Here is an 11,979-nt window from a genome sequence, read left to right as displayed (position 1 = left end):
AGTGCTATTGATTTGGCTTGTTAATGCCTATAGGGGTCATAAATGCCCTGCTTTTCACATTCAGTGAATGTACAAGTGTCTGTAACTGTGGTTGGAAAGTGTTAGAACAGTCTGCCTATCCTGGGTCAGTCTTAGTTGTTTCAGTGGGATGGACCGGAGGCTGCCTGTCAGAATAGTGAGAAAATTGCCTTTCCCAGAGGAGAGTCAGCAACAATCAGGGTGCCATTTGGGCAGATGACCTTGTATCTACTCCCCTGTCCTTAGCCTGAGACCACCTCCCCACTTCCTCCAAATTAACAGGCAATAAACTGAAGAGCCATTTTTTGGCCCCATAAATTATATTATTTGGTCTACATTTTTGCTACGGATAAATCTCATTTATCTGCCTGTGTGGCCATTAGCTTCCTTTCCAGAGAGCTAGGTCTATGTTAGGATCCCATTCTCATCACCAAGACTGTCAACATCTATGAAGGTCTCAGATTTTACCCTACTTGTAATCTAAGAAGTTAGCTTACCACTGTTTTATGGATGCTCGTGGGTTAGAGACAAAGACTTTATTCCTCACAGTGACAGCGGTAGCCGGCATATTAGCATTTCCTCGTGACAGTTCCCAAAGCCCAAATTCCCACAGGGTGGTGCGTGGACATCCGGGCGGCACCTGCACCCAGAGTGGGTTGCATAAGGGGAGAGTAACCCAGGACTTAGAAAATCTGAATCTTTAACAATGGGCAGAAAGCATGCCTGCTTTGTGCTCCATAGAAAGTATCTCTACCTTGTAAGGCTGTGAATAAACCTGCACTTTGCTTCAGAGAGAAACACAATATCTTCCAAGGATGTTTGCTATATAAACATCATTTAAACCATAGTCCAGAACAAAGACACTCAGTGCCTCTACTTATAAGACGTGTAGAAATGTGAGTGACCTATGAAGAATTGTCTGCCAACATTCAAAACTTAAGTGTTGAGAACCCATTGCATTCGAGCTCTTATTAAAGGCATTGAGAATATGGTGGTGACTCATTTAGACACAATTTTGCCTTCATGGAATTTTTACTTTAAAGATAATGGTGGTGGTGGTGGCGGTGTTGTGGCTTGTGTGTGTGTGTTGTGGGGAGTGACAGATAATAAAAGAGAACAAGTGAATCCATATTTATATACATGGCAATGCAGATTGATAAGGAGGTTTTCACATAGCAAGTAAACAGAACAGTTCCTAAGCCCCTAACTGACTAGTGCTTCCTGCAGTTTGGCATGACAGCAAGCACCAGAAGATGCAGCTATACACTGAGATAAGATCTCAGGAATTTCTACCTGAAGAAAAGATTTTACTTTACAGACAGAAGTTAGCAAACTATAGGAAAAAGACTTTTTATCTAGAAGACCGTTTCAGGTATCTGGAATTTGCCATCTGTAGCCGGAACCTGGAACCAAGCAGAAAAGTAGTTGCTTCATGAAACTTTTCTACCTAATTACAGACACAGGCCTGGCAAGAGAATGGGGGAGGTAATAAGCCACCCTAAACTGGTTTCAGCCTGCGCACATTATTTAATAAAGCTCCCCTTCAGAGAAATGCATGAGGGGGTAAAGGAGCATGAGAAGGAGAAATCATTAACACCTAAAGGATCAATTCCCAGTGACCCAGTCTTGAACCACTTTCTCTTCTGCATTGACTCCCATGGATCATAATGCAGAAACTTTTGAGGTTAAGACTGTGGAACCTGGGACACTGTTTTCTATAGGTAGGAATTTGGCTGACTAACGCTAATGGCTGCTGTGTAGACAAGTAGAGACTAAAATGATGAGCAGGAAAATATCTCTGTCCAAAGTAGACAACTGCTCCCCACTTGGGTGTCAGAAAATCATCCCTGTGTGAATGACCAGGAATGAGAGATGCACATCTCCGTGGAAGATGCTAGATCTTCCCTGGTTACAAGAGAAAGATGGTAACCCTCAATCCCTCCCTCTTCATCAAGGTTAGAGCCAATAACATTCTCTTTTACAATGGCACATGGGTTCCATCAAGAAAAAGATAGCTGGCCAAGAAGGGGATTCTCAAACTCCTTCACTCCCTCTGCCCTTCCTTAACTACCCCGGTAGGGTTGAGGAGATTTCGGCATAATAATACAATGGACTTGTGTTATGAGAGGTGATAACCCCTGGTGATGGAGGAGTCTGATTGCTTGGTTAAAAACTAACTGAAGAAACTAAGAATACAGGGTTAGCAGCTTTCCTGGTTTTGGCAACATGGGTCAAACAGATAAAGTCAGAGCTCTGGAGCAAGGAGAGAGGGTACAAGTGAAATAGGGAGGGCAACATGACAAAATGAAGGACCTCTGGGCAGCCATCTAAGGGCAATCAGATTGGAACTTTAAACAAATGTTTTTCACCACAAATCATGTCTTAACCACCATAACTTCAATGCCTAGAACTATTTTACTAATAGTTGACTACAACAGAACAACCATTCCAGCAGACTTAAGAAACACTTTGGTCTCATTGGTATGAGAGACTTATTTTATTTTAGGCTGCACAGCTTGTGGGATCTTAGTTCCCTCACCAGGGATTGAACCTGGGCTACATCAGTGAAAGCGCCGAGTCCTAGCCACTGGACCACCAGGGAATTCCCAAGAGATTTTTATTTTAAAATGCGTTTTCATACTCAGGATGGTTCATGATTATACATCTTTACATTATCCCTGCATCATGTTTCCAGGATTCCATGTGTTTCACATTATCTTCACTTTACAGTTCTGAAATGTAATATAAATGTAATAAAATATAAATGTATTATTCCAATAGCTTTCCTTTAGAACAAAGTCCATAACATAGCCTAGCATGTAAGGCACTCTGGCCTATTGCCCTTGTCTTGTTCTCGTCTCAGTTCCTGCCACTTTCTTCTTCACACTTTATTATTCGAGCAATATTAAATGGATACTGGTTGATACCAACATTACTTATCCCTAAACTTCCCCAGAGTTCACAAAAAGAGGGCTTGGCCTTCTTTAGTACCATCTTCTCTGCAAAAGCTTTTTTGGTCCTCATAGGTAAAACTATTCATGTATCTTCTTTGCTAAATTTCTATCTTATTTATTCTTAGATTATTGATTTTACATTGTTTTAACGTTGTTGTTTCAGTTTTTTTTCTAGTAAGAGCCTTGAGACTTTCAAGGAAAGATGCTGTTTCTTATTCAGTTTTATTTCTATGATGCCTATATTTTTACTGGTGAATGATATTTTGGATTGATTTCAACTTTTGATCAAGATCTACTAGTAATCAAACATTACTTTTTGCGACATTTCTATATTCTCTGAATGGAGAAGTGTAACTCTGATATGTAAATCATATACCTCATCCTAATGAAATTAACACTATATTTTGGTTAAAAAAAAAAAAATCAGGAAACAATTACAACTGAAAAGAGACCATAATTGTCAAATAAAATTGAAACAATCTAAAAGATGCAATATTACACTTTGGAGTAAATAATTGAACATAGCACTTTCGAAACATAATAAAAGCAAGTTTCATTCATGTTATTACTTTCTGTTAAGATAATAAAGCCCATTTTGAACAAAAATAGGGAAAATTTTATTAATAGTTGACTACATCAGAGCAATGATTCAAGTAGACATCAGAAACTGCTTTGGTCTAATTAGTACAAGAGATTTCTTTTTTAAAATGCATCCTCATACTCAAAATAGCTATTTACTTATTTCTTCATAATATATACTAAGGTAAGCACTGACCTCCATTAACATCAATATCAGTGAATAGAAACACTGACAAACATTTTTCCTGCCATTTAAGCAAAACCGCATCTTATTTCCTCTTAATTCTGTGAGACACCCACACAACAAACTTGTACTTTGAATGCTGATTGAGCTAAATAACATAAGATGGGCAAACTTACAACTTATTTCAAAATGAGGCAAAATATTGGCACTTAATTGAAATATTTTCAGAATATTTGAGGAATTAAGAAGACACTCAAGTCAGCAATACACAAAGCTGTAACGATTGGCTAAGGAAAGCAGAAGACAGTTAATGTAGGCGGTATCGATTTTAAGTCGAGGTCCATCGAAGCCAATGAACTCATGCCAAAATTAAGTACAAATACACAATGCATACATTAAATAAATTGTTTCTGTAAAGGAAAAGTAATCGGTGTCAGCTGGACTATTAAGAGGAAAAAATACTGGTGAAAACAGGGCTCAAGGATGATAGAATTTGGATAATAATAGGGAAAGGATATTTTTAAAAGAATTAACTGCATGTACATATAAAACAAATGATGAATTAGCTTGACAGAAGATATATGTAGCTAGGATAGAATTGATACTGCAAAGTTATGGTAGTCATTTGTAATTTTTTTACTGAAATCTTATGAAAGAATTGTTAGTAAGATTATTCTAGCAGCAAAATGCACAATGGACTGCCATAAAAACAGACTGGCATATAGACAAAAGAAGGTAAATGAGTAAAACTCATGCAATAATACACAAGGAAATGAGACAAAAGCAGTGGTAATGGGAACAGAAAGAAAGGGCAAATGTAAAAGACATCCCAAATTAAGAAATTATTGAATCAACACAACTGACAAAACGATGAGATTTAGAGAATTAAAGAGAGGAAAGAATCATAGATGCTTAAAAATGTTTACTTTATTAAAACATAAAAATGAAAGCAGTATAATGAGTAGTACAAATAGGAAGAAGCATGACTGGTGGTCATTTAACAAATTGAGGTTTGTACCTGTTGCCTGCAAGTTGATTAGAGACAAGAATATAGGACTAAATTCTGAATCTGGAAACTCTTCTTCACTTCTCACAAAATGTTTAGTGATGATCACACTAAAGTAAAATGGAAAGTCCATGGGTTTGTGAAATATTTTGGTATCTTGCTATAGCTGAATTATTGTTGTACAAAGAACTAATGTGATCTTCAGCATTTTTCCTAGAAATAAAAGGTCTCAACAAAATTCTTAGGAAATGCACACTTAGGAACTTTCTTTTCTTTTTTTTTTTTTTTTTTATTTATTTATGGCTGTGTTGGGTCTTCATTTCTGTGCGAGGGCTTTCTCTAGTTGCGGCAAGTGGGGGCCACTCTTCATCGTGGTGCGTGGGCCTCTCACTATCACGGCCTCTCTTGTTTCGGAGCACAGGCTCCAGACGCGCAGGCTCAACAATTGTGGCTCACGGGCCTAGTTGCTCCGCGGCATGTGGGATCTTCCCAGACCAGGGCTCGGACCCGTGTCCCCCGCATTGGCAGGCAGACTCTCAACCACTGCACCACCAGGGAAGCCCCAGTGTCTGAATCTTTAAAGTATGTGCTGAAATCCACTGATGGTATTCACCAACTAGGTCAGCGGTCCTTTTTTCTTTTTTAATTGCAGCCTAGAGGATGTGGTCGAAGAAAAGATTATTTATTTGAACAATTGATCCTACAGGAGCGACACATAGCAGAATAAATTTCACAAATAAGAATCATTAATCAGGATGAAGTTAGGAGTAATCATAAAACCATTATTCAACATCGGATAGGTTAAAAGCAATTTGGATTTTATAGTGAAAATCACCCTCTAGCTTAGTTGTGTGTATGTGTGTTTTTAATGTATCACTGAGAATGAATTTTGTTAGAATATCATTATCTTCTGAAAGAGAAATATATTTTTTCTAGTCCTTACATTAGAAAAGATGCCACTCTGGGGACTCACTCACTCATTCAGCCGTAAAGTCTTGTTACTCAGAGCGTAGTTCAGAGACCAACAGAATCTGCATCACTCAGGAGCTTTTTGGGAAGTGCAGAGTTTCCAGTTCATTCTGATTCCAAATGACTGAATCAGAATCTGCTTTCAAGCAAGATCCCTTCTGGATTTCTATGTCCATTAAAGTTTGAAAAACACTAAATTAGCCTTATATAAACTGATCCATGCAATTCAGTTTTGCAGGTTACATTCCGTAAGATGCATGATGATTCAAATTTAAGGTTTTATAGGAATGATGTTAAGGAATTTATTTAATGCTAGAGGAAATGAAACCGATGTTAATCAAAACCTATCCTGTGCCAGATATTAGGTTAGACATTTCCAAATCTACTAATTCATTTAATCTTTACAATACTCTCTGAGGTAAGGGACACTATTTCCATTTCTCTGGGCATGAAAACCAACCTCAAGTTAAATATCTCATCTCTTCCACGCAGTGGATTCTTTCAACAAATACTGAGCATCTCGTTTCTACAAGTCCCTGAGTTAAGTCAGCGGAGAAATAAAATGGGCATGGTCCCTACTGTCATGGAATGTGACACAATATATTTTAATTAGACAAATGCTACGAAAATACGAGGCCTCTAAGAGCGAAACGTAAACTTTTTCAGAAGTTGTATAGGGAAAACCTGTATTTGGAAAGAGCATCAAAAGTGATTGCTGAGGAACACAGTTCTGTCAAGTTGGTCCTGAACAAAAGGCGAGCGTGTCATGGAGTTTAGGAAGGGGATCCAAGGGGCAGTTGAGGCTGGAACATGGCAGGAATCCTGCAGAACTTTGAAGAACAAGGTGCGGAGGTTGGAGCCTATCCAAAAGTCGAAGAAAGCCACTGGAGGGCTTGAAGCTAGAAAGTGACAAGCCCTGATCCACACTTGGCAAAGCTCCTGCAGTCAGCCTTACGCCAGGGCCTGCGGGCGGGTGGGTTTATTAGGGCCACTCCCCTAGGCTGCCTTTCTCCACCCCGGTCACCGCCTCCAGCTCCTCGGCTGAGCTGTCCGAGGGGGGTGGGAAGTGAGCGAGAGGGGCGGGGGGAAGAAAAACATCCTCCAAAAATATTAAAAAGAAAACATCCCCCTTGGCAGCGAGTGCGCGGGAAGTTGAGCGCGCGAGTTCCGGGCTTCCCGCCCGCCCCCCGCCGGCCGCAGCCCGGGTGAGCCCCCAGCCCCTGCTCGGCCGCCGCCCACTGGGCCGCGGCCGTCCATCGGTCGGTCCGTCCGCTTCCCCAGCCCCCCCCCACCCTACCCCCACCCCACCCCCGACCTGCCCAGGGCGCAGCGCGGGGTCTGCAGAGAAGAGAGCGGCCGGGGTTGGTCAGGGCGCGCACAGCCCGCGGAGCCCCCGGCCGCGCCCGGCCGGCGGCGCCTGCACGACCCGGTCCCGGGCGGTTCGGGGCTCCGGGGCCCCGCGCCAGCCGCCCGCGCGCCGCGTCCCGGGCCGCCGCCTCAGACGCCACTTGTGGAATTCTTTCCCCCGGCGGCTGTAACTTTAAACCGGCCTGAGCGAGGCCTATTTTTATTCAGAAACCAGCGAGCGGAGAATGGCTGTGGAGAACGCTGAGATGGAGGGCCAGCCCGCCACTTGAAGATTCCTCACCAAGTGGCCGGGAAGGACCGGCTTGACCTAGGAATCTTTCTTTGAGATTTCAAGGTTCTGTCGCCCCCTTCCAGGGTTGGCCGGACTGGTTGCTGAGGGGCTTTTGACTGAGGGTGCTGCCCGAGCCTGGGGAGCTGTACACGAATGAACCGCATCGCCTGGCCTCAGAGCGCTGACTCTGGGGCCACCACGCATGAGCCCGGGCCACCCTCTGGCAGAAATCACTCCAGGAGCTCCTTGGGGACCGGCTTGTGGTGGTGAGGAGCCAGGAGATGCATGTAGCAGCCAAGTTCCGCCAGGCCTCCCTGTACGTGGGTGACCTCCACGCGGACGTCACCGAGGACCTGCTGTTCAAGAAGTTCAGCGCTGTGGGGCCCGTGCTGTCCATCCGCATCTGCAGGGACCTGGTCACCCGCCGCTCCCTGGGCTATGCCTACGTGAACTTTCTGCAGCTGGCGGATGCCCAGAAGGCCCTGGACACCATGAACTTTGACCCGATAAAGGGCAAAGCCATCCGTCTCATGTGGTCTCAGCGTGACGCCTACTTGAGGAAATCTGGAATTGGGAACGTGTTCATCAAGAATCTGGACAAATCCATTGATAACAGAACCCTTTATGAACACTTTTCGTCTTTTGGGAAGATCCTGTCCTCCAAGGTGATGAGTGATGATCACGGCTCCAGGGGCTATGCGTTCGTGCACTTTCAGAACCAGATTGCCGCCGACAGGGCCATCCAGGAGATGAATGGGGCGCTGCTTAAGGACTGCAGGCTGTTTGTTGGCAGATTCAAAAGCCGCAAAGATCGGGAAGCCGAGCTCCAAAACAAAGCCAGTGAGTTCACCAATGTTTACATCAAAAACTTCGGAGATGACATGGATGATGAGAGACTGAGGGAAGTTTTCAGCAAATATGGAAAAACCCTGAGTGTTAAGGTGATGACAGATTCCAGTGGGAAATCCAAAGGCTTTGGCTTTGTGAGTTTTGATAGCCACGAGGCTGCCAAAAAGGCTGTTGAAGAAATGAATGGAAAGGACATAAATGGACAACTGCTTTTTGTAGGCCGGGCACAAAAGAAAGCAGAGCGACAGGCTGAGTTAAAGCAAATGTTTGAGCAGCTGAAACAGGAAAGATTTCGGCGGTGCCGGGGGGCAAAGCTCTATATTAAGAACCTGGATGAGACCATTGATGATGAAAAGCTACGGAGGGAATTTTCTTCATTTGGATCAATTAGCAGAGTTAAGGTAATGCAGGAAGAAGGGCGAAGCAAAGGGTTTGGCTTGATCTGCTTCTCCTCTCCTGAGGAGGCCACTAAAGCAATGACTGAGATGAATGGCCGCAACTTGGGCTCCAAGCCGCTCAACATCGCCCTGGCCCAGAGGCCCTAGGAGAGGAAAACTTAATGCACCAGCCAGTGTTTGTAGCAGCTTGGGGGATGTTAGTGATCTCTGCCTGAATCGTCCTCAGTAAATTTCAAATCCCAGCTGATGGCTGCTTAGTTTAGTAAACATTATGATCGAAGGTTTTGTATACAAAGCTATTTATTTTTCTTTGGAGGAAAAATAAGTGAATCTTAGAACCTCGGTTCTTTTTAGAGAGGCACACCATCTAATTATAATATGGTATATTTTTCTGATTTTGATGTAGTGCTCATAGCAATAAGTATAATTAGATATATTTTTACTGCATTTTGAACCAACTGAAGTGTGGTAATTATTTGCATTTATTGCATATTTTTCTTATTTTAATAATATTGCTAGCTTTAATTTCTTCCATGAAAATATGCCCAAAGTAGTTCTTATACCCGAGGATTGCAAAGTAATTTATTTTTACAAACAGAAATTTTCTAATTTCTCATCTTTTTTTTTTTTTTTAAAGAAACCAAAGTTTAAAACTTGCTACTACAAACTCAGTATCTAATTTTATTTTGAATTAATGTTTAAAATACTAGGAAATAGTTGAATTTCCTTTCAATTTATATCCTGAAATGGTGTTTTTCTGATGGCTGAAATTAATGATGGAGTTTTTTAATGTTGCCTACAAACTTGCTTTATAGGATATTTTACTGTTCTTTACATTGGTTGACATAATCCAGGTGCTTGCTGGTTATCAAAATTGTGACTTGAATAGTAAAACCTTAACTTCCACATTCCTTAAGTTATAAGCCTGTATCATTTCAGGTCAAAAAGTTGGCCTAGTCTTAATTCTCTTCATACGTATACAGCATAAAATTATGCCTTAAGTTTTGAACCAGGTACCAACATTATAAAAGTCATATATAGAAAACATAGACATTCTGTTTAACAACTGTGTTTTCTAATCTCTGTTATATGTTGTAACATGTAGTGATATTGTCTCAGGGTTCAGAACAGTAAAAGTTTATGTTTATGAACTCCACATCTCCTTTTATTAGACCTTAAGAGTTATGTAACCCATGAAGGCTCACTTTTAACCTTGATTGATCAGAAGTTCACTAATTGATTTTCTGATAAATTGAAGTTACATCACTTAGCCTGCTTTCCATCATGATTTTTATTTCAGTCCCATTCCCAGATCTTTTCTTCTCTCCTGCTTTTCCTCTATATTACTCAGCTCCTCTATACTTTTTTAAAAGGGTTTTATTATACTGACTTTTACTGTGTGCTGTTTGAAATCCACTTTGGAAATAGATGCAAGAGTTATTTATTTACATTTAAGAAATTACTTTTAAAATTCTGATTCTCTCATACCAAAGGTGTCCAGAAAATAGCTTTGTTGTTGTTGTTTTATTTTTTTTTTTACTCTGCTTCATTGTTTCCTGTAACCATACATTCAAGTCTTCTGTTTCATATATCACCAGTACAAAAGAAATATTAAAATATTTCCGTGGCAATAATTTAGCTATGAAAGAATGAGAAAATCTGTTTCTGTTTATTTTTGTATGAACTATATGTATATTCATCGCACATTTTCTAAATTTAAAATCTCTTTAGACAATGAAAAAATTATGGACAATGAAAAAATTACAGCAACACATAATCCTATTATGCAGACAGATCTTCTGTTACAATTGCTTGCATCTCCTCCCCAATTTTTCTCTATACTTATACACATGATTTAACAGAAATGGAATCATGCTATAAACCTTGTTTGAAACTGCTTTCTTAATTTGACAGTACGCCATAGTCAACTTCCATGACCACAAATAATTATTTGCACTATAATTTTAATGACTTTTATCTTTCCTTTAACGTTCGTACCATAATATAACAATTTCCTCTTGATAAACGTATAGGTTGCTAGATTGTTTCCTCCCTTTTTTTTTCCTCTATCATAAACAACTTGGAGATAAACACCCTTTGCAAACTCTTATACACTGATGTATATAATTATTTTCTTCAGAAAAATGTATGATTCATTGGAATTAATGTTTAATATTTAAATTGCCCAAATGCTGTTCAGAGATTTGTGCCACTTAACATTTCTGTTATGAGTATGGAGGATTGCTCATTTCCATATACTCTAAGAACAAAGGATTTTGTTTAAGTTGTTGTCTGATTCAACATGACATGTAAAAACAAAATATTTCATGGTTATTTATTTTACTTTTTTATTACCTCCAAAGTTAAGCAGCATTTCTTGTATTTACTGGACATTTGTATTTTCATATTTTTGAAAATGATCTTAGTCTATTTTCATGACTTTAGTCTATTTTCCTGTTGGGGTGGTTTTTATTTATATGGATTTGTTAGTTTTGGGGTTTTTTTTTTCTCCTGATACTCCCATCTTGTTTATAGTTTTGAGGGTCATTCCAAAGTTAAATTTCTAATCTCAAAATTTTCAATCTTATACTTTGGTGGCTTTAATGGTATGTTTCAAAACACTTTGAACACCTCAAATATACAACCCCCCGATACACACACACAATTCATCTGTATTGTCTTCTATTATTTTCAGAGTTTCATATTCTCAGTACTTTCTAAACAAAACTTTTGTGTATACAGTATCTTATACACAGCCTATACTAAATATTTTTAAAGTGTCTCGCTTTTCAATTCTATTAACATGCCTTGGTAAATACTGATCTACTGTAAGAGTCTATTTGAAATCCATATGTCAACTATAACTCATTGGCTCTCTGAATTACTGTGTTGAGAAGTATTTACCTCCAAATCAGAGAGCTTTTAAGAAAGGGTGCCAGGAAGCAGGACTGGGAAGTGTAGTAGGTGTGTCAACCCTTGACATCTCTTTCTGGATAATCCACTCTATCAAAATGTTCAAATATTTGAACAATATTTCACAATGCTTGTAAATGGATTATCAAGATAATATCAGGGAACTGAGTTCATTCTCTTCGCACATGCACGGGGATTTAATAGGACATAATACCAGATGTTTAGCTGAATTGTAGCTATAGCTTCATAATGACACAATAATATGCCATTTTAGTAAAAATTGCTTATTTTTAATATTTACCTTAAGAAATGACTGTCAGTTTACAAAAAGATATGATCCTGTAGATTTTCTTGATTATTTAAATTTTACTTATTCTAAATTTTGTATGTGTGTGATACTATCAAGTCATCTTAGTTGGCAGTAGAGGTTCAGGAATTCAAGAAACTTTACTCTTTTTATGTCCAAGTGC

General features: G+C 39.8%; 1 protein-coding gene across 1 annotated transcript; it reads left to right on the top strand.

Annotated features, from left to right (window-relative positions):
• The first annotated feature begins 7,158 nt into the window (after positions 1-7,158).
• PABPC4L (poly(A) binding protein cytoplasmic 4 like) lies at positions 7,159-8,983 on the top strand. Its single transcript, XM_068542342.1, has one exon. The coding sequence runs from the start codon at positions 7,631-7,633 to the stop codon at positions 8,741-8,743; it is 1,113 nt and encodes a 370-aa protein (XP_068398443.1). The 5' UTR covers positions 7,159-7,630; the 3' UTR covers positions 8,744-8,983.
• The last annotated feature ends 2,996 nt before the right edge of the window (positions 8,984-11,979 follow it).

Source organism: Eschrichtius robustus, chromosome 4, assembly GCF_028021215.1.
Source record: "Eschrichtius robustus isolate mEscRob2 chromosome 4, mEscRob2.pri, whole genome shotgun sequence".
NCBI classification, from domain to species: Eukaryota; Metazoa; Chordata; class Mammalia; order Artiodactyla; family Eschrichtiidae; genus Eschrichtius; species Eschrichtius robustus.
The sequence above is the reverse complement of the archived record's forward strand: the minus strand, read 5'-3'. Positions and strand labels throughout refer to the sequence as shown.

Coding starts and splice junctions, on each gene's coding strand:
- PABPC4L (XM_068542342.1), top strand. CDS start 7,631: ATGCATGTAGCAGCCAAGTTCCGCCAGGCCTCCCTGTACGTGGGTGAC.